The sequence below is a fragment of the Mobula birostris genome, unplaced genomic scaffold (assembly GCF_030028105.1).
Source record: "Mobula birostris isolate sMobBir1 unplaced genomic scaffold, sMobBir1.hap1 scaffold_3095, whole genome shotgun sequence".
Taxonomy (NCBI): domain Eukaryota; kingdom Metazoa; phylum Chordata; class Chondrichthyes; order Myliobatiformes; family Myliobatidae; genus Mobula; species Mobula birostris.
In genome coordinates, this window is record NW_027276157.1 from 17,275 (window position 1) to 43,783 (window position 26,509).

At 54.2% G+C, this 26,509-nt stretch overlaps 1 protein-coding gene across 1 annotated transcript; it reads right to left on the reverse strand.

Annotated features, from left to right (window-relative positions):
- Positions 1–23,836, reverse strand: LOC140192927 (ER lumen protein-retaining receptor 1; the record flags this gene model as incomplete). The annotated part of the gene is made up of 4 exons (XM_072250410.1): positions 1–535; positions 3,431–3,683; positions 6,287–6,445; positions 23,736–23,836. Coding segments are annotated over 4 exons (548 nt in total), but the record flags the coding sequence as incomplete, so codon positions are not given.
- Between the last annotated feature and the right edge of the window lie 2,673 nt (positions 23,837–26,509).

A 26,509-nucleotide genomic window follows, 5' to 3' on the forward strand; every position in this document is an offset into this window, starting at 1 on the left:
TTATGACAAGTTGAAACGCTGAGAGTTTATTCAATTTGCACAACCTCATTCTACAATCCAACTGGTTTATATACAGAGTGCAACCCAACCCAGACAGAGAAATCCCAGAAACCCAGTGGAAAAAATATAGACATGGACAGGGTGGAGCTCAGACCCTGGGGAGACTCGGCTCCACCCTCAACGGGGTAAGGGGGGGGGGAGGCACAACAGGCAAATTGGGGGAGGAGGGAGGATTGGGTGAGGGAACGGGGAGAGGATAGGGAGTGAAGGGCGGGAGAGGACAAGGGGAGATGTGGGTGGGGCAGGAACAATTAATGCCCACAAAGATGCCCTCAGTCCCGTGGCACAGGGAGATTCCAAAGTCCCACCCACAAGGGAGAGAGACACTTACATCTTCACCAGCAAACCCAGGAATTATCTCTACACACCCACCCCCCCATCTCTGCCCCACCCCATGGACATCTCTCCAAAGAGATCCCGTCTCCTGTCGTCAAGATCCTCTATGCCGGCAGACTCAACTTCTTCCCTTGGAGTACTGCAAAGGAGGAGGGGAGGGGTGTGGGACGGAAGGAGGGGAGGGGGAGGGAAGAGGGAGAGGGGAGGGGGAGGGGAGAAGGGGAGGGAGAGGGGAGGGGAGGGAAGAGGAAGGAAGAAGGGGAGGGAAGGGGGTGAAGGAGGAGAGGGGAGAAGGGGGAGGGGGAGGGTAGAGAGGGGAAGAGAGTGGGGAGAGAGGGGGGAGAGAGGGGAACAGAGGGGAAGAGAGAGAGAGGGGGGGGGAGATGGAAATGAGACGTCAGTGTTTAGCTGAGTGATCTGTGCCTTTGTGATAGGAAACCTCCAAACCCATTCGAGAGAATCCGAAATCAGAGTCTCGTTGCAGAGCAATGGAGAGATCTCCTCCCAGAGTTTGAGGGAGATATGGAGCAAGGGGAGTAATGATGGAGTACAGCATAAGGGGAGGCTCCCAATTGTGAACAATCTTTCATGTGAAGGGCTCCCCGTTGAGGGAAGTGCCCCACTGGGAGAGATCCCTCACCAGGAGAGATCCCTCACCCAGGGAGATCCCCCACTGAGAGAGATCCCTCACCCATGCAGGTCCCCCACTGTGAGAGATCCCTCACCTGAGAAGGTTCCACACTGTGAGAGATCCCTCACCCGGGCAGGTCCCCCATTGGGAGAGATCCCTCACCTGGGGAGGTCCCCCACTGGGAGAGATCCCTCACCCGTGCAAGTCCCCCACTGTGAGAGATCCTTCACCTGAGGAGGTTCCACACTGTGAGAGATCCCTCACCCGGGCAGGTCCCCCACTGGGAGAGATCCCTCACCCGTGCAGGTCCCCCACTGGGAGAGATCCCTCACCTGAGGAGGTTCCACACTGTGAGAGATCCCTCACCCAGGCAGGTCCCCCACTGGGAGAGATCCCTCACCTGGGGAGGTTCCACACTGTGAGAGATCCCTCACCCAGGCAGGTCCCCCACTGGGAGAGATCCCTCACCCAGGGAGGTCCCCCACTGGGAGAGATCCCTCACCCAGGCAGGTCCCCCACTGTGAGAGATCCCTCACCCAGGCAGGTCCCCCACTGTGAGAGATCCCTCACCTGAGGAGGTTCCACACTGGGAGAGATCCCTCACCCATGCAGGTCCCCCACTGGGAGAGATCCCTCATCCCGTGAGCTCCTGAACTGCAGCTGATCCATTGCTCCACAAGTTCTCCCAATGTATGAGGTCCCTCATTATGAGAGATCCCTCACCCGGGCAGGTTCCCCACTGGGAGAGATCCCTCACCCGTGCAGGTCCTCCACTGTGAGAGATCCCTCACCTGAGGAGGTTCCACACTGTGAGAGATCCCTCACCTGGGCAGGTCCCCCACTGTGAGAGATTCCTCACCCGTGCAGGTCCCCCACTGTGAGAGATCCCTCACCTGAGGAGGTCCCCCACTGTGAGAGATCCCTCACCTGAGGAGGTTCCACACTGTGAGAGATCCCTCACCCAGGCAGGTCCCCCATTGGGAGAGATCCCTCACCTGGGGAGGTCCCCCACTGGGAGAGATCCCTCACCCAGGCAGGTCCCCCACTGGGAGAGATCCCTCATCCCGTGAGCTCCTGAACTGCAGCTGATCCATTGCTCCACAAGTTCTCCCAATGCACGAGATCCCCCATTGTGAGAGATCCCTCACCTCAAAATCTGGCCCATCATGGGAAATTCCCTGCTACAAGAGCTCCCCCAGCACAGGAGCTCCCTCACACCACAAGCTGGCCCACAGTGGGAGATCCCTCATTGCATGAACTCCCCCACACAAGAGATTCCTTACGCCACAGCGCAAGAGACCGATCCCCCTGCGAGCTGCCCCTCACCCACAGGCTGACCCCTCACCTGTGGGGCCCCTCACCCATGGGCTGACCCCTCACCCGCGGGACCCCTCACCCACGGGCTGATCCATCACCCGTTGGGCCCCTCACCCACAGGCTGACCCCTCACCCACGGGCTGACCCCTCATCCACAGGGCCCCTCACCTGTGGGGCCCCTCACCCACGGGCTGACCCCTCACCCACGGAACCCCTCACCCACGGGCTGACCCCTCACTCGCGGGCTGACCCCTCACCTGCTGGCTGACCCCTCACCCACAGGCTGACCCCTCACCCACGGGCTGACCCCTCATCCACAGGGCCCCTCACCTGTGGGGCCCCTCACCCACGGAACCCCTCACCCACGGGCTGACCCCTCACTCGCGGGCTGACCCCTCACCCACAGGCTGACCCCTCACCCACGGGCTGATCCCTCACCCGCGAGCTGATCCCTCACCTGCGGGCTGACCCCTCACCCGTGGGCTGACCTCTCACCCGCTGGCTGACCCCTCACCCACGGGCTGACCCCTCACTCACGGGACCCCTCACCCACAGGCTGACCTCTCACCCACGGACTGACCCCTCACCCACGGACTGACCTCTCACCCACAGGCTGACCCCTCACCCACGGGCTGATCCCTCACCCGCGAGCTGATCCCTCACCTGCGGGCTGACCCCTCACCCGTGGGCTGACCTCTCACCCGCTGGCTGACCCCTCACCCACGGGACCCCTCACCCACAGGCTGACCTCTCACCCACGGACTGACCCCTCACCCACGGACTGACCTCTCACCCAGGGGCTGACCCCTCACCCACGGACTGATCCCTCACCCACGGGACCCCTCACCCACAGGCTGACCTCTCACCCACGGACTGACCCCTCACCCACGGACTGACCTCTCACCCATGGGCTGACCCCTCACCCACGGGACCCCTCACCCACAGGCTGACCTCTCACCCACGGACTGACCCCTCACCCACGGACTGATCCCTCACCCACGGGACCCCCTCACCCACGGGACCCTCTCACCCACGGGCTGACCCCTCACCCACGGGCTGACCCCTCACCCACGAGGCGGGACCTACCTTTGGTGATGTACAAGTAAAAGAAGTCACAGTAGAGGACGGTCTGGACGATGCCGGCAACGATGACGATCAGGTCGAAGAAGGCCTCAGAGTAGAAGCGCCATATCCAGTTGAGGAGGTAGAGACCACGATACAGGCCCAAGGCGAAGAGGTAGTGGCTGGTGATGGTCTCCGCCTCGCCCGTCTTACTCACCATGAACAGCTGCGGCAAGATGGCCACCGACTCCAGGTAGATCGAGAAGGTCCACATGATCTGCCAAGGCCAGGGGGGGACAGGTCAACATCTGGGGAGCCGAGAGGGACAACCCCTGCAGAATGGAGAAGGGAAGCATCTGGCAATGGGGAGTATCGACATCTGGGTAGCGGAGTGGGGAAACGTCCGGGGAATGAAGAGCCACAGCGTCCTCAGGACTGTACCTGGGGGTTGGTGGGTGACTGTACCTGGGGGTTGGAGGGTGACAGCGTCCGGGGGTTGGAGGGTGACTGTACCTGGGGGTTGGTGGGCAACTGTACCTGGGAGTTGGTGGACGACTGTACCTGGGGGTCGGTGGGTGACAGTGTCCAGGGGTTGGTGGGCAACTCCACCTGGGGATTGGAGGGTGACTGTACCTGGGAGCTGGTGGGCGACTGTACCTGGGGGTTGGAGGGTGACAGTGTCCAGGGGTTGGTGGGCAACTGTACCTGGGGGTTGGTGGGCGACTGTACCTGGGGGTTGGTGGGCGACTGTGTCCAGGGGTTGGTGGGCGACTGCACCTGGGGGCTGGTGGGCGACTGTACCTGGGGATTGGAGGGTGACAGCGTCCGGGGGTTGGTGGGCGACTGTACCTGGGAGTTGGTGGGCGACCGTACCTGGGGGTTGGAGGGTGACAGTGTCCAGGGGTTGGTGGGCGACTGTACCTGGGGGCTGGTGGGTGACAGTGTGCAGGGGTTGGTGGGCAACTGTACCTGGGAGTTGGTGGGTGACCGTACCTGGGGGTTGGAGGGTGACAGCGTCCGGGGGTTGGTGGGCGACTGTACCTGGGGTTTGGTGGGTGACAGTGTCCAGGGGTTGGTGGGTGACTGTACCTGGGGTTTGGTGGGTGACTGTGTCCAGGGGTTGATGGGCAACTGTACTGGAGGTTAGAGGGTGACTGTACCTGGGGGTTGGTGGGTGACAGTGTCCAGGGGTTGGTGGGCAACTGTACCTGGGGGTTAGAGGGTGACTGTACCTGGGGGTTGGTGAGTGACTGTACCTGGGGGTTGGTGGGTGACAGTGTCCAAGGGTTGGTGGGCGACTGTACCTGGGGGTTGGAGGGTGACAGCGTCCGGGGGTTGGTGGGCGACTGTACGTGGGGGTTGGAGGGTGACAGCGTCTGGGTGTTGGTGGGTGACTGTACCTGGGAGTTGGTGGGCGACTGTACCTGGGGGCTGGTGGGTGACAGTGTGCAGGGGTTGGTGGGCAACTGTACCTGGGAGTTGGTGGGTGACCGTACCTGGGGGTTGGAGGGTGACAGCATCCGGGGGTTGGTGGGCGACTGTACCTGGGGTTTGGTGGGTGACAGTGTCCAGGGGTTGGTGGGTGACTGTACCTGGGGTTTGGTGGGTGACTGTGTCCAGGGGTTGATGGGCAACTGTACTGGAGGTTAGAGGGTGACTGTACCTGGGGGTTGGTGGGCGACTGTACCTGGGAGTTGGTGGGCGACTGTACCTGGGGGTTGGTGGGTGACAGTGTCCAGGGGTTGGTGGGCGACTGTACCTGGGTGTTGGTGGGCGACTGTACCTGGGTGTTGGAGGGTGACTGTACCTGGGGGTTGGTAGGCGATTGTACCTGGGGGTTGGTGGGCGACTGTACCTGGGGGTTGGTGGGCGACTGTACCTGGGGTTTGGTGGGTGACAGTGTCCAGGGGTTGGTGGGTGACCATACCTGGGGTTTGGAGGGTGACTCTACCTGAGGGTCGGAGGGTGACTGTACCTGAGGGTCGGAGGGTGACTGTACCTGGGGTTTGGAGGGTGACTGTACCTGAGGGTCGGAGGTTGACTGTACCTGGGGTTTGGAGGGTGACTCTACCTGAGGGTCGGAGGGTGACTGTACCTGGGGTTTGGAGGGTGACTCTACCCGAGGGTCAGAGGGTGACTGTACCTGAGGGTCGGAGGGTGACTGTACCTGGGGTTTGGAGGGTGACTGTACCTGAGGGTCGGAGGTTGACTGTACCTGGGGTTTGGAGGGTGACTCTACCTGAGGGTCGGAGGTTGACTGTACCTGGGGTTTGGAGGGTGACTCTACCTGAGGGTTGGAGGGTGACTGTACCTGAGGGTCGGAGGGTGACTGTACCTGAGGGTCGGAGGGTGACTGTACCTGGGGTTTGGAGGGTGACTCTACCTGAGGGTTGGAGGGTGACTGTACCTGAGGGTCGGAGGGTGACTGTACCTGAGGGTCGGAGGGTGACTGTACCTGGGGTTTGGAGGGTGACTGTACCTGAGGGTCGGAGGTTGACTGTACCTGGGGTTTGGAGGGTGACTCTACCTGAGGGTCGGAGGGTGACTGCACCTGGGGGTTGGAGTGCGACAGCGTCTGGGGGTTGGAGGGCGACTGTGCCTGGGGGTTGGAGGGTGACAGCGTCTGGGGGTTGGAGGGTGACAGCGTCTGGGGGTTGGAGATTAACAGTGTCCCCGGGGCTGAGAGTGACAACTTCTATTCATAGACAGCAGCAATATCTTACAAACAGAAAGGGGAAACATCTGGGGATGGAGTGCGTCAGCATCTGTCAGAGTTGATCACGTCAACATCTGTCCGGGTTCTCCACAGAGCATGGGTTCGGAGGTTAGCACTCAGGTCTAAGAGTATGTACACGTTCCTTAATAGTAAAGCATTCGTACCTCAAGAGGACTGAAGTCATGGTTGACAAGAAAGGCCAAAATGGCAGTAGGAACCAGCAGAAATTCCACCCGAAACGTGTCATGGTTTCCATCATAAGTGGCTTTAAACTTGGAGTAAATCAACCACACTGTTCCATAGGAGCAGCTGATATAGACAAGCTGAAATAGAAACAGCCCTGGGTCAGACACAGCATCCCTTCACACAGAGTGAAAGTTCCCCCACACCATCCCAGAGCAGCAACTGGCATCATGGCTGAGAGAAGATCATAGCTGGGAGCTTCAAGTCCAAGGACACACACTGCGTCGGAAGGATGAGTGGGTGGCGTTGCTCTGTTGGTAAAAATATGAAAGCAAATCTTTGGAAAAGGGAGATATAGGATCAGAAGGTGGATAGAGCTAAGGAACTGAAAGGGTAAAAAGACCTTGACGGGAATTATATACAGACCCCGACTCAATAGTAAGGATGTGGTCTACAGGTTACTAAGAGAGACAGAAAATGCATGCCAAAAGGGCAATATCACAACAGTCATGGGGGATTTCAATACGTAGGGAGATTGGGAAAATCAGGTTGGTGCTTGATTCCAAGAGGGGGAGTTTCTAGATTGCCTATGAGATGGCTTTTTAGAGCAGTTTATGGTTGAGCCCACTAGGGGATCAGCTATTCTGGATTGGGAGTTGTGTAAGGAACCAAAATTGATCAGAGAGCCTAAAGTAAAAGAACCCTTCGGGGACAATGATTATAACATGATTGAATTCACTCTGAATTTTGAGAAGGGGAAGCTAAAGTCAGATATATCAGTATTATAGTGGAGCAAAGGGAATTACAGAGGCATGAGAGAGGAGTTGGCCAGAAATGATTGGAAAAGAACACTGGCAGGGATGATGGCACAGCAGCAATGGCTGGAATTTCTGGAAGCAGTTCGGAAAGGACAGAATATATACATCCCAAAGAGGTTGAAGTATACTAATGGAAAGAAGACACAACCGCGACTAACAAGCGAAGTCAAAGCCAACATACAAGCCAAAGAGAGGGCATATAATAGAGCAAAAATTAGTGGCAAGTTAGAGGATTTGGGAAGCTTTCAAATACCAACGGAAGGCAACTAAAAAGTTATTAGGAAGTAAACTAGCCAATAATATTAGAGAGAATACCAATAGTTTCTTCAGATACATGAAGTGTAAAGGAGAGGTGAGAGTGGATATCGGTCCACCAGAAAACAATGCTGGAGAGATAGTAATGGGGGCAAGGAAATGGCTGATGAACTAAATAAGTACTTTGCATTAGTTTTCACAGCAGAAAGCACTTGCAGTGTGGTGGAAGTGTGAAGTGTGTGAAGTTACTATTACTCGGGAGAAGGTTCCTGGGAAACTGAAAGGTCTGAAGGTAGATAAATCAGATGGTGCACACCCCAGAGTTCTGAAAGAGGTGGCTGAAGAGATCCAACAGGCAAAGTAATGAGGATCCAAAAATCATGAGATTCTGGAATAGTTCCAGAAGTCTGAAAAATTGCAAATGTCACTCCATCTTCAAGAAGGGAGAGAAGCAGGAAAAAATGAAATTATAGGCCAGTTACTCTACGATTGGGAAGTTGCTGGAGTTGATTATTGAGGATGAGGTCTCAGGGTGCCTGGAAGCCCATGATAAAACAGGCCGTGGTCAGTATGGTTTCCTCAAGGGAATTCAAAGGGAATTCCTCCAGCACGTTCCTCAAGGGGAAATCTTGCCTGACAAATCTGTTGGAATTCTTTGAAGAATTAACAAGCGAGATAGACAAAGGAGAATTGGCTGATGTTGTGTACTTGGATTTTCAGAAGGCCTTTGTCGAGGTGCTACACATGAGGCTGCTTAACAAACTACGAGCCAGTGGTATCACAGGAAAGATTCCAGCATGGATAAATCTGTAGTGGGAATAAAGGGAGCCTTTTCTGGCTGCCCGCCATGTTCCACAGGGCACTGTGATGGGATCCATTACTTAAATGTTTCATACCGATGATTTGGATGATGGAATAGATGGCTTTGTTACAAAGTTTGCAGACTATATGAAGATAGTGGAGGGGCAGGAAGTAAAGAGACTAAGGGATTTGAGAGTCCCTAAAGGTTAACTAGCAGTTGGTGGTGAGGAAGGCAAATGCAATGTTAGCAATTATTTCAAGAGATCTAGAATATAAAAGCAAGGATGTAATGTTGAGACTTTATAAAGCACTGGTGAGGCCTCACTTGGAGCATTGTGAGCAGGTTTGGGCCCCTTATCTTAGAAAGGATGTGCTGACACTGGACAGAGTTCAAAAGATGTTCACAAAAACGATTCCAAGATTCAACGGTTTGTCATATGAAGAACATTTGACGGTGGGGGCGTTGTTGAGCCATGAGCAAGTAGGACGCATCCTCCTGTAGCTCCAGCAGATTTGATGTTAAAACTTCATTTACACAAAGTCAGTTTGAGGTCTAGGGTACCAAACGAAGGGGAGGTGCTCTTCAATACGTACCAGAAGGAGAAAGAGTGAAGGAGTGCGCTACAAAATGCCGAGAAGAGGAAGAGACAAACGAAGAAACAGGTCCAATTGACGCCTCGGAGCTCACGAGTGAGGGCCACATGGAGCCACGTCACAGGGTATGGACAACAATGCAGTATTGGTGGCCACAGAGCTGCTACGTGCAGAGCTAACTACGATGAAGTCAGACATCTGTAAGAAAATTGAAGAAAAGGTTGCAGAGGTCGCAGCCTCTTTGAGAAGTGAAATTGCTTCGTTGAAAGCGGAAAATGACACTGCGATTACCGCATTGAAAGCCCAGTTGAATACACAAGATCAAACTCTGAAAGAGGTAGCAGAGTCGGCTAATGGAGCTTCGGACATAGTTGTGGAGCTGGAAGGCAAGGTGAAACGACTTGGTGGGCAAGTTGAACAACTTTCTGAAAAATGCCTGGATTTAGAGGGACGTTCGAAACAACAGAATCTGACAATTGCGGGCCTACGAGAGGGGAAGGAAGATGGGCAGAAGACAAGAGATTTCGCGGCACAGATGCTATAAGAAGCTCTAAACTTGGAAGAAGCTCTGGTGATAGACCGAGCATTTAGAGCACTTTGGAAGCGCCCAGGGGACAACGAGCCGCCGCGACACCTGATCGTGAGGATCCATTATTGCTATGTATTTGAAGATACAATGCAAAAGGCGATAGGTACCAAGAATCTACAATATCAAGGACAAAGGATTCAGATCTTCAGAGACCTTCCATCCACGGTGGCTAAACGATGTGCAGCTTTCACACCGGTCGGGAGGTTGCTGCGGGACGAACCCGGAGTCAAGTTTGGCCTCCTCTATCCCGCGAAGCTACAAGTGACAATTAATGGAACTGAGGCGGTGCTTACAGATCCAGAAGAAGCTCGCTGGTATGCAGAACGTCATTTGGGAAACACTGAGAAGTGACTGTGCACAGCGAGAAGAAACCCCTTACAGAATGAAGATGCCACAAGTAAAACCCTGCGGTAGGAAATAGTGAACGTTTGGGACATTAATGAGGCCCTGTCTCTAATCCCTGTAGAAAACAGGACTCTTTGAGATATTTGGATTGTACTATGTCGGATTAAGGCCCTATGAGTGCACAGGTAGTAATAAGAGTTGGTCTAAACTGGTGTTGTATGAGGAGTATGTTGTTAATGGTGCTAGACTTTCTGGTGCTAGAGTAAGTTATAGCTTTGAGAATCACACTCACTTTAACATCTCGATAATCTCTGTTTGCTAGTTTTTCTCGGTTTTTTCATTCCGATGCCAGATTTGGCTCTGTGACCATCTATATAACTGGGGAGCTGCTAAATTGATTCAGAGAAGTATTAGAGATCAAGAAGTTATTCCTAGAGTTTTGACTAGGTGTATTTGTGTGTGGAGATATGGTTTTTTTGTTGGTTATTCCGAGCTTTCAAGGGCGATGGGGGTTGTGGGGGGGAGGGAGGGACAGGAGTAAGGGAGTGCTGTTTAGGATCCATTCATTTCTAATGACCAACAGATTTACAAGGTCCAGAACAGATCAAAAACATTATCATAGAGATGTTAAATACTGAGATGGTAGGAGGTCAGGGAACAAGAAATTGCATTATTTTTTGTCCTGGAATGTAAATGGGATTATTGAGCCGGTGAAAAGGGGTAAAGTGCTGTCTCACCTAAAGTCGCTACAGGCCAATGTGATCTTCTTGCAGGAAACACATTTGAAGAATGAAGCTCACTGTAAAATTAGGGGCAAGTGGATAGGCCTCAAAGTTTCCAATGAAATCTAGGGGTGTGGCAATAATAATTCGCAGAAACGTTCCATTTCATCACCTAACAACAATAGCGGACGAGGATGGGAGATATGTTATAGTTACTGGGGAAATACAATCTACGCCAGTAACCTTACTGAATATCTACGGACCAAACTGGGATGACCCGGAATTTTTTAGACGAGTTCTATGATTGATACCAGAAGTCTCCAGCACTAACCTGATTATTGGAGGGGATTTTAATTTTGTTCTGGATACATATTTAGACAGATCTCCCAATCAAAGTGCATTACCAAGTAACCTGCTGAGAACATATATAGACAATATGAATCTGTGTGAGATATGGAGACTATTCAACCCTGCAGGGAGAGAGTATTCATTCCACTCTGGAGTTCATAATGTATATACTAGGATTGTCTATTTCCTCCTTGATGGCAAAATATTGCCACAAGTCGATAAGATATCATAATATTGTCATCTCAGACCACAGCCCTGTTACTTTCTCACTGGAGCTGGGTGAATCAACGCAAATACATAGAAATTGGAGGTTTAATCCTCAAACCCAAAATGTTGTGAGTATTTAGAATCGCAAATTTTATTGTTTTTTGAAACAACTGATAATAGTGAAACACCCCCAGGACTACTATGGGAAATATTTAAAGCTTATGTTAGAGTATGTATAATTTCTTTTCAGTCTTCCCTAAAGAAACGTAGTAGAGCAGAACAAATAGAACTAGAAGAACAAATATGTAAACTAGACACGGAGAATGCGTGACAACCATCCGCTGAAAAATACAACAGAATTTCAGCATTAAAATACAAACTTAACCAAATACTCTCAGAAAGGATTGCAGAGCCTTCATGTTTACAAAACAGAATTGCTTTGAATTTGGTGATAGACCGCACAAATTGCTGGCAAGACAGCTACGCAAATTGGAAAGTGATCGGGCCATTCATAAAACTAAACCAGACTCGGGCGCTCCGTTGATGTCACACAAAGACATTTATCGAAGATTCCGTCAGTATTATGAAAAATTATATGCATCTCAATCTAATGTACCGACGGGGAGCGTGCATACATTTCTGGACACTTGTAGGCTACCTTCACTCAATCTGACAAAGTGTCAGGCTTTGGAAGCAGAGTTACAAATGACGAAATAGTAAGGACAATAAGATCCCTGAAAAATGGCAAGAGTCCAGGTTCAGATGGAATGGGTAATGAGTTTTATAAGAAGTTTAGTGACTTATTAGCACCTTGTATGGTAAGGATATACAGAAAGTTGTTTGATACTGGCAGGTTACCCCAAACCCTGAACGAGGCCATTATCACGCTTATTCTGAAGAAGGACAAAGACCCAGAGGAGGTAGAATCTTATAGGCTGATTTCACTGCTAAATTCGGATCAGAAAATTTTGGCTAAAACGCTGGCAAGGAGACTCAGTCAGCAGATAAATAAACTGGTGCACTCAGATCAAACAGGGTTTATCCCTAAAAGGAATTCTTTCCATAACATCAGGCGCCTTCTTAATATAATGCATTCTCCAAGACATCGTAAGGAAGACCTTATAATATTAAGTTTAGATGCTGAGAAAGCATTCCACCAAGTGGAATGGCAATACCTCCACGAGGTTTCGAAAAAATTTGGAATGGGAGACAAATTTATAACTTGGATTAAGCTACTGTACAGTAACCCTAGTGCTAAAATACTAACTAATCAGACCCTCTCGGAACCATTCAGTTTGCACAGGGGCGCAAGACAGGGCCGTGCATTAAGCTCCTTATTGTTTGAGTTGGCCCTGGAACCACTGGCGGAGACTATACGTTCTCACCTCAACATTTATTGGTACAATACAGAATATACTAACAACAAAATTTTCCGTTACGCGGACGATGTTTTGTTGTTCGTAACGAAACCATATATTACTATTCCAATTTTGCTGGAAATAGTCAATTTATTTGGCACTTTCTCGGGGTAAAAGATTAACTGGGGGAAAAGTGAATTATTCCCAGTCCAAGTAGAAGAACAGGAACACTCACCACAAGCTGGAGGAACTCAGCAGGTTGGGCAGCATCCGTGGAAAAGATCGGTCCTGACAAAGGGTTCCGGCCCGAAACGTCGACCGATCTTTTCCACGGATGCTGCCCAACCTGCTGAGTTCCTCCAGCTTGTGGTGAGTGTTGCTTTGGCCCCAGCATCTGCAGATTATTTTGTGCAGAAGAACAGGAGGGGCTTAAACAATTTCCATTCAAAATAACTCTTCAGAGGTTTACTTACCTTGGAATTGCAATAACCAAAAAGTATAGTTCTCTATTTGAAGCAAATTTTATCCCTCTAATTGGAAAGATTAAAAAGAAAATAGAATTTTGGTAGACAATCCCAATTTCTTTAGTGGGTAGAATACATGCAGTCAAGATGATCTTTCTTCCCCAACTGCTCTATTTCAGAACCTGCCCGTATATCTTACCAAAACCTTTTTTGAAGGATTAGTTTCGATAACTCTACCTTTTATATGGAATTATAAAGCCCATCGCATTAGGAAAGTACATCTCTCCAAGAATAAGACTAGAGGGAGGCTGGCACTACAGTACCCAACTTTACTTTTTATCACTGGGCTGCTAACATTAGCCATATAGCATACCGGATAGATGACACAGTTGTACTTCCCGGATGGTTGGAGATGGGGCGTGAGGATTGCCTACCATACTCCATAGGGGCAATCACTATGTCCCCTATTCGGTTAAATAAAGCCTTTTATAGAGGCAATCCCATTATCCATGGGACCATACAGATGTGGAGACAAATGGGGAAGCATTTGAAACTCAGAACATTATCTTTCCTTGTACCTATATCAGCAAACCCCTCTTTTATTCCCTCATGTATAGACGGGGCCTTTGATGCATGGCGAGAATTAGGGATACGCAGCGTTGGAGACATACATACAAGGGATTTTTGCATCATTTCGGCAGCTCCAGGACAAATTCAGATTGCAAAAGAGTCATTTTTTTCAGGTACCTCCAGCTAAGACACTATATAAGATCACATCTTTCTGATTTTGAGATGGCTGAACCTGATAAATTAGATAATCATTTAAGATCATGTTTAGGGACAGAACATAGACATAGAAACACAGAAAATAGGTGCAGGAGTAGGCCATTCGGCCCTTCGAGCCTGCACCGCCATTTATTATGATCATGGCTGATCATCCAACTCAGAACCCTGCACCAGCCTTCCCTCCATACCCCCTGATCCCCATAGCCACAAGGGCCATATCTAACTCCCTCTTAAATATAGCCAATGAACTGGCCTCAACTGTTTCCTGTGGCAGAGAATTCCACAGATTCACCACTCTCTGTGTGAAGAAGTTTTTCCTAATCTCAGTACTAAAAGGCTTCCCCCTTATCCTCAAACTGTGACCCCTCGTTCTGGACTTCCCCAACGTCGGGAACAATCTTCCTGCATCTAGCCTGTCCAATCCCTTTAGGATTTTATACGTTTCAATCAGATCCCCCCTCAATCTTCTAAATTCCAACGAGTACAAGCCCAGTTCATCCAGTCTTTCTTCATATGAAAGTCCTGCCATCCCAGGAATCAATCTGGTGAACCTTCTTTGTACTCCCTCTATGGCAAGGATGTCTTTCCTCAGATTAGGGGACCAAAACTGCAGACAATACTCCAGGTGTGGTCTCACCAGGGCCTTGTACAACTGCAGTAGTACCTCCCTGCTCCTGTACTCGAATCCTCTCGCTATAAATGCCAGCATACCATTCGCCTTTTTCACCGCCTGCTGTACCTGCATGCCCACTTTCAATGACTGGTGTATAATGACACCCAGGTCTCATTGCACCTCCCCTTTTCCTAATCGGCCACCATTCCGATAATAATCTGTTTTCCTATTTTTGCCACCAAAGTGGATAACTTCATATTTATCCACATTAAATTGCATCTGCCATGAATTTGCCCACTCACCCAACCTATCCAAGTCACCCTGCATCCTCTTAGCATCCTCCTCACAGCTAACACTGCTGCCCAGCTTCGTGTCATCCACAAACTTGGAGATGCTGCATTTAATTCCCTCATCCAAGTCATTAATATATATTGTAAACAACTGGGATCCCAGCACTGAGCCTTGTGGTACCCCACTAGTCACTGCCTGCCATTCTGAAAAGGTCCCGTTTATTCCCACTCTTTGCTTCCTGTCTGCTAACCAATTCTCTATCCACATCAATACCTTACCCCCAATACTGTGTGCTTTAAGTTTGCACACTAATCTCGTGTGGGATCTTGTCAAAAGCCTTTTGAAAATCCAAATATACCACATCCACTGGTTCTCTCCTATCCACTCTACTAGTTACATCCTCAAAAAATTCTATGAGATTCGTCAGACATGATTTTCCTTTCACAAATCCATGCTGACTTTGTCCGATGATTTCACCGCTTTCCAAATGTGCTGTTATCATATCTTTGATAACTGACTCCAGCAGTTTCCCCACCACCGACGTTAGGCTAACCGGTCTATAATTCCCCGGTTTCTCTCTCCCTCCTTTTTTAAAAAGTGGGGTTACATTAGCCACCCTCTAATCCTCAGGAACTAGTCCAGAATCTAACGAGTTTTGAAAAATTATCACTAATGCATCCACTATTTCTTGGGCTACTTCCTTAAGCACTCTGGGATGCAGACCATCTGGCTCTGGGGATTTATCTGCCTTTAATCCCTTCAATTTACCTAACACCACTTCCCTACTAACATGTATTTCACTCAGTTCCTCCATCTCACTAGACCCTCTGTCCCCTACTATTTCTGGAAGATTATTTATATCCTCCTTAGTCAAGACAGAACCAAAGTAATTATTCATGTGTAAACACATCAGCGCCTATCTGTATGATGCCAAACAAAACAAGTGTCATACAACAATGGATAATATTAAAACAGAGTGGGAAAAGGAGTTGGGTACAGAGATAGATGGACTGAGGCTTTGGAGTATGTTAACTCCTGCTCTATCAATGCCAGGCATTGTTTAATACAGTTTAAAATCCTACATTGACTACATTACTCAAAAGTAAGGATTCATAAAATATTCCCAGCGGTGTCCCGAATGTGCGAGAAATGCAAGTCCTCGGAGGCAAGTTTGTTACATAGTTATGCTTTATGTCCCGGGATATAAGAGTATTGGAAGCAAATATCTGAGGTCCTATCGAAGGTACTAAAGGTTCAGGTAATACCAGACCCCATTTTAGTAATTTTTGGAACTTCTGTGAGGTCAAATAAATTCCAGGCTACCCAGCAACAACTCCTGACCTAAGGCATACTTAATGGAAAGAAACTCACACTGATGCTCTGGGAAAAGGAGGAAACTCCACCACTCAGACAATGGCTGGCTACATTAATGGATACTCTGCATCCAGAGAGGATAAGATACGTTATCAAGGACAGACTCAAGGAATTTGAAAAAATCTGGCAACCATTACGGTTGTATTTAGAAGAGACTGACAGCTGAACTAAGTGTGGGGACAGTTGGACCTAACCAGCACATACAGGAGGGGTGAGGAGAGGGGAGGGTTGGGAAGGGGAAAGGAGACAGGGTGGTTCCTTTGCTTTTTGCTTGTTTACATTCATTTGATTTTCATTATGTTGTTATAAGAAAGAAAAGAAAAAAGAAGCATTGTACTTCAGGACATTATCGGTTGTGGTTAAGCTGATGTTGCTTCACAATAAGAACATTTGAAAGAGAATATTTGATGGCTCTGGGCCTGTATTTGCTGGAATTCAGAAGAACGAGAAGCGACCACATTGAAACCTATCAGATGGCGAAAATGGATGTGGAGTGTTTAGGACCAGAGCAGTCAGCCTCAGAACAGACAGGTGTCCTTTTAGAATGGAGATGAGCAGGAATTTCTTCAGCCAGAGAGTGGTGAATCTCTGAAATTCTTTGCTAGACTCAATGGGTCAAATGGCCTTATTTTGCTCCAAAATCTTAGAGTCTCATCACACATTCCTAGGATCAGAAAGACAATGAAGTCCCCTCCTCACCGTCCCATCACACACTCCCGGAGTCAAGCACAGAGTGAAGCTCTCTCCACACCGTCCCATCACACACTCCTGGGGTCAGACACAGAGTGAAGCTCCCTCCTCACTGTCCCATCACACACTCCCAGGGTCAGACACAGAGTGAATCTCTCTCTACACCATCATATCACACACTCCCGGGATCAGACACAGAGTGAATCTCCCTCCACACCGTCCCATCACACACTCCCGGAGTCAAGCACAGAGTGAATCTCCCTCCACACCGTCACATCACACACTCCCTGGGTCAGACACAGAGTGAATCTCCCTCCACACTGTCCCATCACACACTCCCAGGGTCAGACACAGAGTGAATCTCCCTCCTCACTGTCCCATCAAACACTCCCGGGGTCAGACACAGAGAGGAGCTGTGCTGACTGAGCTGGGAGAAATCAAGGCAAAACTACTGGATAAAGTTCGTGGAATACTTTGGAGGTGGCTCTAAAAGTCTCTTGGACAACTGAGTGAGTGACGGCGCTGGTGTGGAAACTCGGTGTGCAGTTTTACTGCCGGTTTGGGCTGGGTTTGTTGGCGGCTGCTAACTGCGTAGCTCCCAGCTGCGGCCGCTGGCAACTCGCCAGGAAGCCGGTTCGCTCCAAAACCGGAGGCAAACGCCGTCGTTCCCCCCCATTGACATCGGGGCAACGCTCCTCCTCCATTGTTTTCCTGATTTTCGTCCGGTGTTGGTGCCGGAGCATCTGGAAGGACGTTTCGGCCTCTCCCGGCCTGGGTCTCTGCAAGTCCGACGGAGCCTTTCCTGGCGCCGAGCCAGCGAGGAACTGTCGACTGCAAACTTTCCCGGCCAGTTATTCGACTCGTTCCAGGACTTCTAACCGGCACCGCTGTAGGATTCTCGGACTGGAAAGAGCGCCAGCATGCCGGACCGGTCTCCAGGGAGTCGCGGGCCTTCGGGGAGTTACGCGAGGGCGGCTGCCTCCCCGGCCTCGGACAACGCCCTGTTCCGGTCGGTGAAGGTGGAACGTGGGGTGCAATGTATTTTGCGCCCTGGAATGACACTAGAAAAGTGTACGGAGGCAATGGAGGACCTTGTGGGGAAAGGTGGTATTCTGGCCACCGAGAAGGAGTTCGGAAAGGCGGTGTTCTATCTGGCGAATGAAGAGGTAGTGCACCGGGCCCTAAGCAGGGGAGTCACGGTAGACAACATCTTTTTACCTATGGAGCTGGTGACGGCCCCCACGCAACGTATCGTGCTTGGGCATGTTAAGCCTTTCATTCCAAATGAGGACTTGCTTCCCCCACTGGCCCGTTTAGGGCAAGTAAGGTCGGAGATCACTGCCATCCGACACAAATTTAAAGGCGCACCCTCCGCACCGTAATCTCTTTCCGGCGTCAGGTATTCATGCAGCTGGAGAGGGAGGACGATGTTGAGGGCCGGTTTACTGTCCAGCACGAGGGAGTGGATTATCAGGTGTACTGGAGCTCCGAGCGCCCGCGGTGCCATGCGTGCAGGGGGGTGGGGCACTTTTGGAGGGACTGTCCTGCCGCCCGGAACCCGAGGGAGCCCACTCTGGGCACCAGTGCCCCAGCTACCTCTGCCCCTGATCCTACTCCTGCGCGTGCGTCTGCGCCTGCATCTGACCCTGCCCCCGCCCGTGATCCTGCCCCAGCCCCTCACCGTGCCCCTACCCCTACCCCTGTCCCTACTCCTACGGTTGGGTCGGTCCCTGCTCCTCTCCCTGTGGTTCAGGTGGGGGACGGGGTGGAGTCTGTGCGGAGCAAGAAGGCAAAGGGGAAATCCAAACACAGTAAGAAGCGGGCCTTTGAGGCCGCAGAGCTCACGCCCATTTCGCCTGAAGTGGAGCGTGGGGCTCGGGGAGGTGCGCAAGCAGACGGGGCGATGGAAACAGAAAGCGCCGCCCCATCGGTGAAGCCTGCACCTGTGTGCTCCTCCGGCGTGAAGAGGAGAAGGGAACGTTCCTGCAAGAGGGCAGGGGATGTAGATGTGGGGGAGTCCCAGGAAGGGGTGGGAATCCGGGTAGGGGTTGGTTCTAAACCTGAGTCCCCAGATGTAGCCACCAGTCCTGGGGTAGATGGTGTGGTTGTGCAAAAAGCTTGTGATAGCCCTGTTTGCACAAATGAGGCAGCCCTGGAGGCCTCCACCCAGGACCTACAAGTCAGCGCCTCTCTGGAGGCCAGTGTACCGAATAGTGTAAGAGGAGACGAGACAAAGCTCTCTCATTCTCAGCACCAGGCTGCTTGTGAATCCCTTGGACCAAAGGTGCCAGGTTCCCCTCTATGCCTGCCCCCTGGGGAGGGCGTTTTTCTGTGCACGTCGACCCCAGCAATTAATGACTTGTAGGGAGTCCCTGGGGATTATCCCTCCACTGTCGCAAATGTGGATGAGGCTGATGCGACGGTGGAGCGGGCAGGTAAGAGCGAGGTGCCCGCTGCGCGGTATGGGTCACATGCGCAGCCATCTTTTGGAACATGCGGGGAGGCCGATGGGGATTCTGTCTGCAGTGACGGGTTGGAGGGGAACTCTTTCGATAGTGAAATAATGGACATCCTCACCCCTCCTGAGAAGTCCCCATTGATACCTGTAGAGGAAATTAAGCATTTCATTCTTACCTCTGAGGGTGCCAAGCACCGGCCTCAACTAGCCTCGCTTCGCTGGCCCAGCATGCCGAGGCTGGTGAGGTCCCTGCGAGTCATCCTCGGACGAAAGGGAAAGGGAAAGAGGAATGCGGTGGCGGGGAACGACAGACGGCAACTAAAATCTTTCCTAGATGACCTAGTAAGGGACATCAGAGGGAGAAGCAGCCTCGCTCCTACGGGGGATGGTGGGTCACAGGGTGTCGCTGGTACCGCTCGAGCCCGGAAGGCAAAAAGTAACCTTGCTTTCTTTCCGGACAGTGTGGTGGAGGGCGCCTCCGCTCTCACCGAAATGGGCACAGCTGCTGAGCCCTAGTGTGCTCCCGCCATGAAGCTTACCATAGCTAGTCTCAATGTAAACGGCAGCAGGGGTCCTCTTCGCAGGCATAACAATCTCTCAGCCCTCAGGGATGGGCGGTATACGGTGAGTTTCCTGCAGGAAACCCATACCATCCCTGGGGACGAGTCTGCTTGGCTCCTGGAGTGGCGGGGCGGGGTCTACATGAGCCACCTCAGCTCCATTTCTAGCGGGGTGGCGATCCTGTTGGCCCCGACCTTCCAGCCAGTAATTGAAAGAGTCCAGGACGTTGTGCCCGGCCGTCTGCTCCACCTGGTTGTGCGCCTGGATGGCGTACCATTGCATTTTATCAATGTGTATGCTCCCAGGCGCGGTGTGATGCAGACGCGCCTATTCTGCCAGCTGTCCACCCTGCATCGATCCTGGGGATTGCGTCATCCTCAGGGGAGATTTCAATTGTACCCTCGAGGCGGAGGACCGTTCGGGCCTCCAACGCGACCCAGCATCGGCAAAAGAGTTAAAGGAGCTAGTCGGCTCCTTTGACTTGGTGGACAGCTGGCGGAATCTTCACCCCGACTCTAGCGCCTTCTCGAGAAGGTCTAGAGAAGGAGGTTCCAGGATAGACCGCATTTACATCTCTCGGGCCTACGTCTCCCGCGTGTCGGCGTCCTCCATGCGGCCGGTGTCGTGCTCGGATCATCACCTTGTGTGGATGGAATTTATTCCACTACACCCTCGGGTGGGATCCGGGTATTGGCATTTTAACAACCGGCTGCTGGAGGACAGCCGATTCCAGGATTCGTTCCGAGCGTTCTGGGTCTCCTGGAAGGAGAGGCGGAGAGAGTTCTGCTCCCTACGGCTATGGTGGGATGTGGGCAAAGCCCACATCCGGATTTTATGTCGGGAGTACACTAGGGGGTCGACAAAGAGGCGGAGCTCTGAGGTTGAGCGGCTTGAGAGAGCGTTGCTTGACCTGGAGTCCCGCCTCGGTCCGACCGCTGGAGACCAACAGCTGTAGCAGGAATACCAGGAGAAGAAGGACGCACGAAGGAACCTGCAGCTTCAGCAGTCCCGAGGTGCGTACGTGAGGTCACGGATCCAAATGCTGCAGGATTTGGACCGTGGCTCACCCTTCTTCTACTCGTTGGAAAGGTGGCGGGGAGTTCAAAAGCAGCTAGTGGAGCTGCTGGCTGCCGATGGCTCCTCCATCACGGACCCTGATGGAATTAACAACGAGGTCCGTTCATTCTATCGGTCCTTATTCTCGCCTGATCCGTCAAATGCGGAGGCGTGTAATGAGGTCTGGGAGGATTTGCCGAAGGTCAGCCCAGAGGACGCAGTGCGTCTGGATGCCCCCCTGACTCGGGAGGAGCTGTCCACTGCCCTTCGGCAACTCCGGAGGGGCAAGTCCCCTGGTTTGGATGGACTGAGTGTTGAGTTTTATCAGGCTTTTTGGGATGTCCTGGGGGATGATTACAGCCTTGTCCTAGGGGAGAGCCTAGCCACCGGAGAAATGCCCCTCTCATGGCAAGGAGCTGTTGTGGTCCTACTGCCCAAGAAGGGAGACCTCCGCCTGCTAAAGAACTGGCGGCCGGTCTCCCTCTTGTGCGCGGACTACAAGATCTTCGCCCGGGCAATGGCCAACCGTCTGGGTTCGGTAATTGGACAGGTGGTCCATCCTGACCAATCTTATACAGTCCCGGGCCGCTCCATCCAGGACAATGTCCACCTAGTACGGGACCTGATCCACCTACTCCAGGAGACTGGGACCCCGGCAGCGTTTCTTTCTCTTGACCAGGAGAAGGCTTTTGACCGGGTGGACCACAGTTTCCTGGTGGGCACCCTGCAGGCTTTTGGGCTCGGACCACACTTTGTGGCCCGAGTTCGGCTCCTGTACTCTGCCGCAGAGTGCCTAGTTAAAATTAATGGATCATTGACAGGACCTATCCACTTCCGAAGAGGAGTGCGTCAAGGGTGCCCCATGTCCGGTCAACTGTATGCGATCTGTGTCGAGCCATTCCTCAGCCTTCTTCGGCGAAGGCTGACAGGTCTGGTTCTGCGCGAACCGGACATGGGGGTCATCCTCTCGGCCTACGCCGATGACGTACTCCTCATGATGACAGACCCCTGTGACCTGCGGAGGATGCGCGAGTGCCAAGATGTTTTCTCGGCAGCATCCTCCGCCAGGATCAACTGGGCGAAATGTTCCGGTCTCTTAGTAGGCCAGTGGCAGGTGGACTCCCTGCCGGAGGAGGTGAGAGCTTTTGAGTGGAGCACCAGACGCCTTCTCTATCTGGGAGTCTACCTGAGTCCTTCTGGGGAGACCTGGCTGGCGAACTGGCAGGACCTGGAGACAAAGGTCATGGCCCGGCTAGGGCGCTGGTCAGGCCTTCTCAGGGTGCTTTCCTATCGAGGCAGGGTGGTGGTCATAATACCGGATGGTTACCTTGGCCCCCCCCCCGCCCCTTTTGTCACGAGAATGCAGAGGAAGCTAGTGGACTTCTTCTGGGGAAACAGGAAGCACTGGGTCTCTGCAGCGGTTCTGAGTCTCCCAGAAGGAGAGGGCGGACAGTCGCTGGTGTGTGTACGCACACGACTGGCGGCTCTCCGCCTCAGGACGCTGCAGAGATTCCTGTACGCCGAGCACCCTCCCAGGTGGCACGTGTTGGCGACTTTCTTCCTCCGGAGGGGCTGCTGTCTTGCCGAAGATATGCAGCTACCACCGGCGGGCGTCAGCCGTGCTGCTTTGCAGAGGCTGCCCGGCTTCTATCAGGACCTACTGAGAGTCTGGAACATGGTTGCCTCAGGCCGGGAATCCCCTCTTCTGGCAGAGGGCGGGGTCCTGGCCGACCCTTGCCCTGTCTCAACGGATGTCAGTGCGGCTCAGGTGTGTGGAACAACTCGGGCTGAGCTGCTCGTCGGGCCCAGGCCCCGCAGCCTTACCCGAGAGACGAATCCACACAACTTGAGCCGTCTTTCATCGACACCCACAATCCCATTCAGGGATGCAGGCAGGAGGTACCTTTATGGGCTGCTGCTCCACACCCTCCACTTCCTAGCATTTGTCCACCGTCTCGACACGCCATGGCGGTCGGTCTTTCCACCTGGAGGTGAGGGGGGTCCCCAGTGGAAGTCCCTCTACAAGGGAGTCCTTCCCATGCACCTTGGGGATCTCGGCTGGAGGGTGCTGCATAAAGCGGTGCCCTGCAATAAGTTCTTTAGTTTGTACACGGATCTCCCAGCCGCGTGTCACTTCTGCGGGCTGGAGGAGACCGTGTACCATATGTACGTGGAGTGTGTGAGGCTGCAGCCCCTTTTCGCGTATTTGCGTGGGCTGCTTCTCGCCTTCTGGTTGCATTTCAGTCCCACCCTATTCATATATGGTCATCCAGTAAGGAGGGGGGCACAGAGGGATGAGGATGTCCTTGTCAACTTGCTCCTGGGGCTGGCGAAAATTGCCATCCGTGGCTCCTGGAAAAGGGTGCCAGGAGGTTCTCCCCGGGCGGACTGCCTGGCTATGTTTAGGGGGTATGTTCGAGCCCGGGTGAACATTGAAAAGGAATACGCGCAGTCCACGGCGACCGTAGAGATGTTCCGGGACCGTTGGGCTCCGCGGGGTGTAAATGCCATCATTGATGAGGATGGCAATATATTGGTTTAACATGTATTGTCTGTTTGTAGTGTAGTAAATGTGTTATTCACTGGGTTTGTAAATATTGTATAGCACCGACATTTGTAATAAAGAATTTTGTTTAAATAAAAAAAAAGGGGTCAGACACAGAGTGAATCTCCCTCCACACCGTCCCATCACACACTCCCGGGGTCGGACACAGAGTGAATCTCCCTCCACACCGTCCCATCACACACTTCCGGGGTCAGACACAGAGTGAAGCTCCCTCCACACCGTCCCATCACACACTCCCGGGGTCAGACACAGAGTGAAGCTCCCTCCACACCGTCCCATCACACACTCCCGGGGTCAGACACAGAGTGAAGCTCCCTCCACACCGTCCCATCACACACTCCCAGAGTCAGACACAGAGTGAAACTCCCTCCCCACCGTCCCATCACACACTCCCGGGGACAGACACAGAGTGAATCTCCCTCCACACCGTCCCATCACACACACCTGGGGTCAGACACACAGTGAAACTCCCTCCCACCATCCCTTCAGAGGCTCCGGTAACGGTCTGACGCACAGCTCCCACAGGAACAGTACCTTCATGCAAGTGTTGTAGAAGGAGATGAAGTTAGTGAACAGGTCGAGGTAGCGGGTGGTGAAGACAGCGGCAAAGAGGAATTGGCTTTTCCCCGAGATTCCTGAGAAGAGGGGAGAGATGAGGAGGTGCAGGAGAGGACAGAGATTGGGAGAGTGTGGGAAGAGAGAGGGCAAAGGAGAGATGGGGTGAGGGGGGAGAGAGTGAGAGATGGAGGGAGAGGGGACAGCGGAGAGAGGGAACAGGTGGATGAGAGGTTGTGAGGGTGAGGGAGTGGGTGAAGGGGGAGAGAGCAGAGTGAGAGAGAGGGTGTGGAGGCGAGAGGGGTAAGTGGGGTGAGGTTATTACAGGGATTTGAAGAGAAGGGGTGGGGGTGAGATGGGGTGTGGGAGAGGGGATAGGGAGAGAGAAGAGGTGAGGAGAGACAGGAGGTGAGGTGGAGAGGTGAGGAGAGAGAGGAGGTGAGGGGGAGGGGGGAGGATAGAGAGGAGATGGGAAGGGAAGAGGGGGAAGAGAGGAGAGGGGAGAGGGAGAGGGGAGAGGGGAGAGGGGAGGGGGAGAGGGGGAGAGGGGGAGGGGAAGGATGTGCAGGGGGAGGGGGTGAGGGGGAGAGGGGAGAGGGGAGAGGGGAGAGGGGGAGGGGAGGATGTGCAGGGGGTGAGGGGAGAGGGGGAGGAGAGAGGGGAGAGGGGGATGGGGAGGATGTGCAGGGGAGAGGGGGAGAGGGGGACGGGGAGGATGTGCAGGGGAGAGGGGGAGGGGGAGGATGTGCAGGGGAGAGGGGAGAGGGGGGAGGGGGGAGGATGTGCAGGGGAGAGGGGAGAGGGGGAGGGGGAGGATGTGCAGGGGGGAGGGGAGAGGGGGAGGGGAGAGGGGAGAGGGGGAGGATGTGCAGAGGAGAGGGGAGAGGGGAGAGGGGGAGGGGGAGGATGTGCAGGGGAGAGGGGAGAGGGGGAGGGGGAGGATGTGCAGGGGGAGAGGGGAGAGGGGGAGGGGGAGAATGTGCAGGGGGAGAGGGGAGAGGGGGAGGGGAGAGGGGAGAGGGGGAGGGGGAGGATGTGCAGGGGAGAGGGGAGAGGGGGAGGGGAGGATGAGCATGGAGAGGGGGTGAGGGGGTGAGGGGAGAGGGGTGAGGGGGTGAGGGGGAGGGGGGGAGAGGGGGAGAGGGGGAGGGGGTGAGGGGGAGGGGTGAGGGGGAGAGGGGGAGGGGGAGAGGGGGAGGGGGAGAATGTGCAGGGAGAGGGGGTGAGGGGGTGAGGGGGAGAGGGGTGAGGGGGTGAGGGGGAGGGGGGAGAGGGGGAGGGGGAGGGGGAGGGGGAGGGGGGAGGGGAGAGGGGGAGGGGAGGATGTGCAGGGGGAGAGGGGAGAGGGGGAGGGGGAGGATGTGCAGGGGAGAGGGGAGAGGGGGAGGGGGAGGATGTGCAGGGGGAGAGGGGAGAGGGGGAGGGGGAGGATGTGCAGGGAGAGGGGGGTGAGGGGTGAGGGGAGAGGGGTGAGGGGGTGAGGGGGAGGGGGAGAGGGGAGAGGGGGAGGGGGTGAGGGGGAGGGGTGAGGGGGAGAGGGGGAGGGGAGAGGGGGAGGGGGAGGATGTGCAGGGAGAGGGGGGTGAGGGGAGAGGGGTGAGGGGGTGGTGGAGGGGGGAGGGGGGAGGGGGGAGGGGGAGGGGAGGGGGAGGGGAGGGGGGAGGGGGAGGGGAGACGGGAGAGGGGGAGGGGGAGGGTGTGCAGAGGGAGGGGGGAGAGGGGAGGGGAGGATGTGCAGGGGGAGAGGGGGAGAGGGGGGAGGGGGAGGATGTGCAGGGGGAGAGGGGAGAGGGGGAGGGGGAGGGGAGAGGGGAGAGGGGGAGGGGGGTGAGGGGGAGAGGGGGAGGGGAGAGGGAGAGGGGGAGGGGGAGGATGTGCAGGGGAGAGGGGAGAGGGGGAGGGGGAGGATGTGCAGGGGAGAGGGGGAGAGGGGGAGGGGGAGAGGGGGAGAGGGGGTGAGGGGGAGGATGTGCAGGGGAGAGGGGAGAGGGGGAGGGGGGAGGGGTGCAGGGGAGAGGGGAGAGGGGGAGGGGAGGAGGTGAGAGGGAGAGGGGGGAGGGGGTGAGGGGGAGAGGGGTGAGGGGGGAGGGGGGGAGGGGGAGAGGGGGAGAGGGGGGAGGGGGTGAGGGGGAGGGGAGGGGGGAGAGGGGAGAGGGGGAGGGGTGAGGGGAGGGGTGAGGGGAGAGGGGGAGGGGAGGGGAGGGGTGAGGAGGGGAGGGAGAGGGGGAGGGGTGAGGGGAGGGGTGAGGGGGAGGGGGGAGGGGGAGGAGGGGAGGGGAGAGGGGAGGGAGAGGGGAGGGGAGAGGGGGAGGAGGGGAGGAGTGCGGGGAGAGGGGAGGGGGAGGATGTGCAGGGAGAGGGGGTGAGGGGGGTGAGGGGAGAGGGGTGAGGGGGTGAGGGGGAGGGGGGAGAGGGGAGGGGTGAGGGGGAGGGGTGGAGAGGGGGAGGGGGAGGGGGAGAGGGGGAGAGGGGGAGGGGAGTGAGGGGAGAGGGGTGAGGGGGAGAGGGGAGAGGGGAGAGGGGAGAGGGGAGAGGGGAGGGGGAGAGGGGAGGGGAGGATGTGCAGGGGAGAGGGGAGAGGGGGAGGGGGGAGGATGTGCAGGGAGAGGGGGTGAGCGGGGAGAGGGGAGATGGAGGGAGAGGGAGGGGAGGATGTGCAGGGGAGAGGGGAGAGGGGAGAGGGGGAGAGGGAGGTGAGAGGGGAGAGGGGGTGAGGGGGAGGGTGAGGGGGAGAGGGGGAGGGGGGAGAGGGG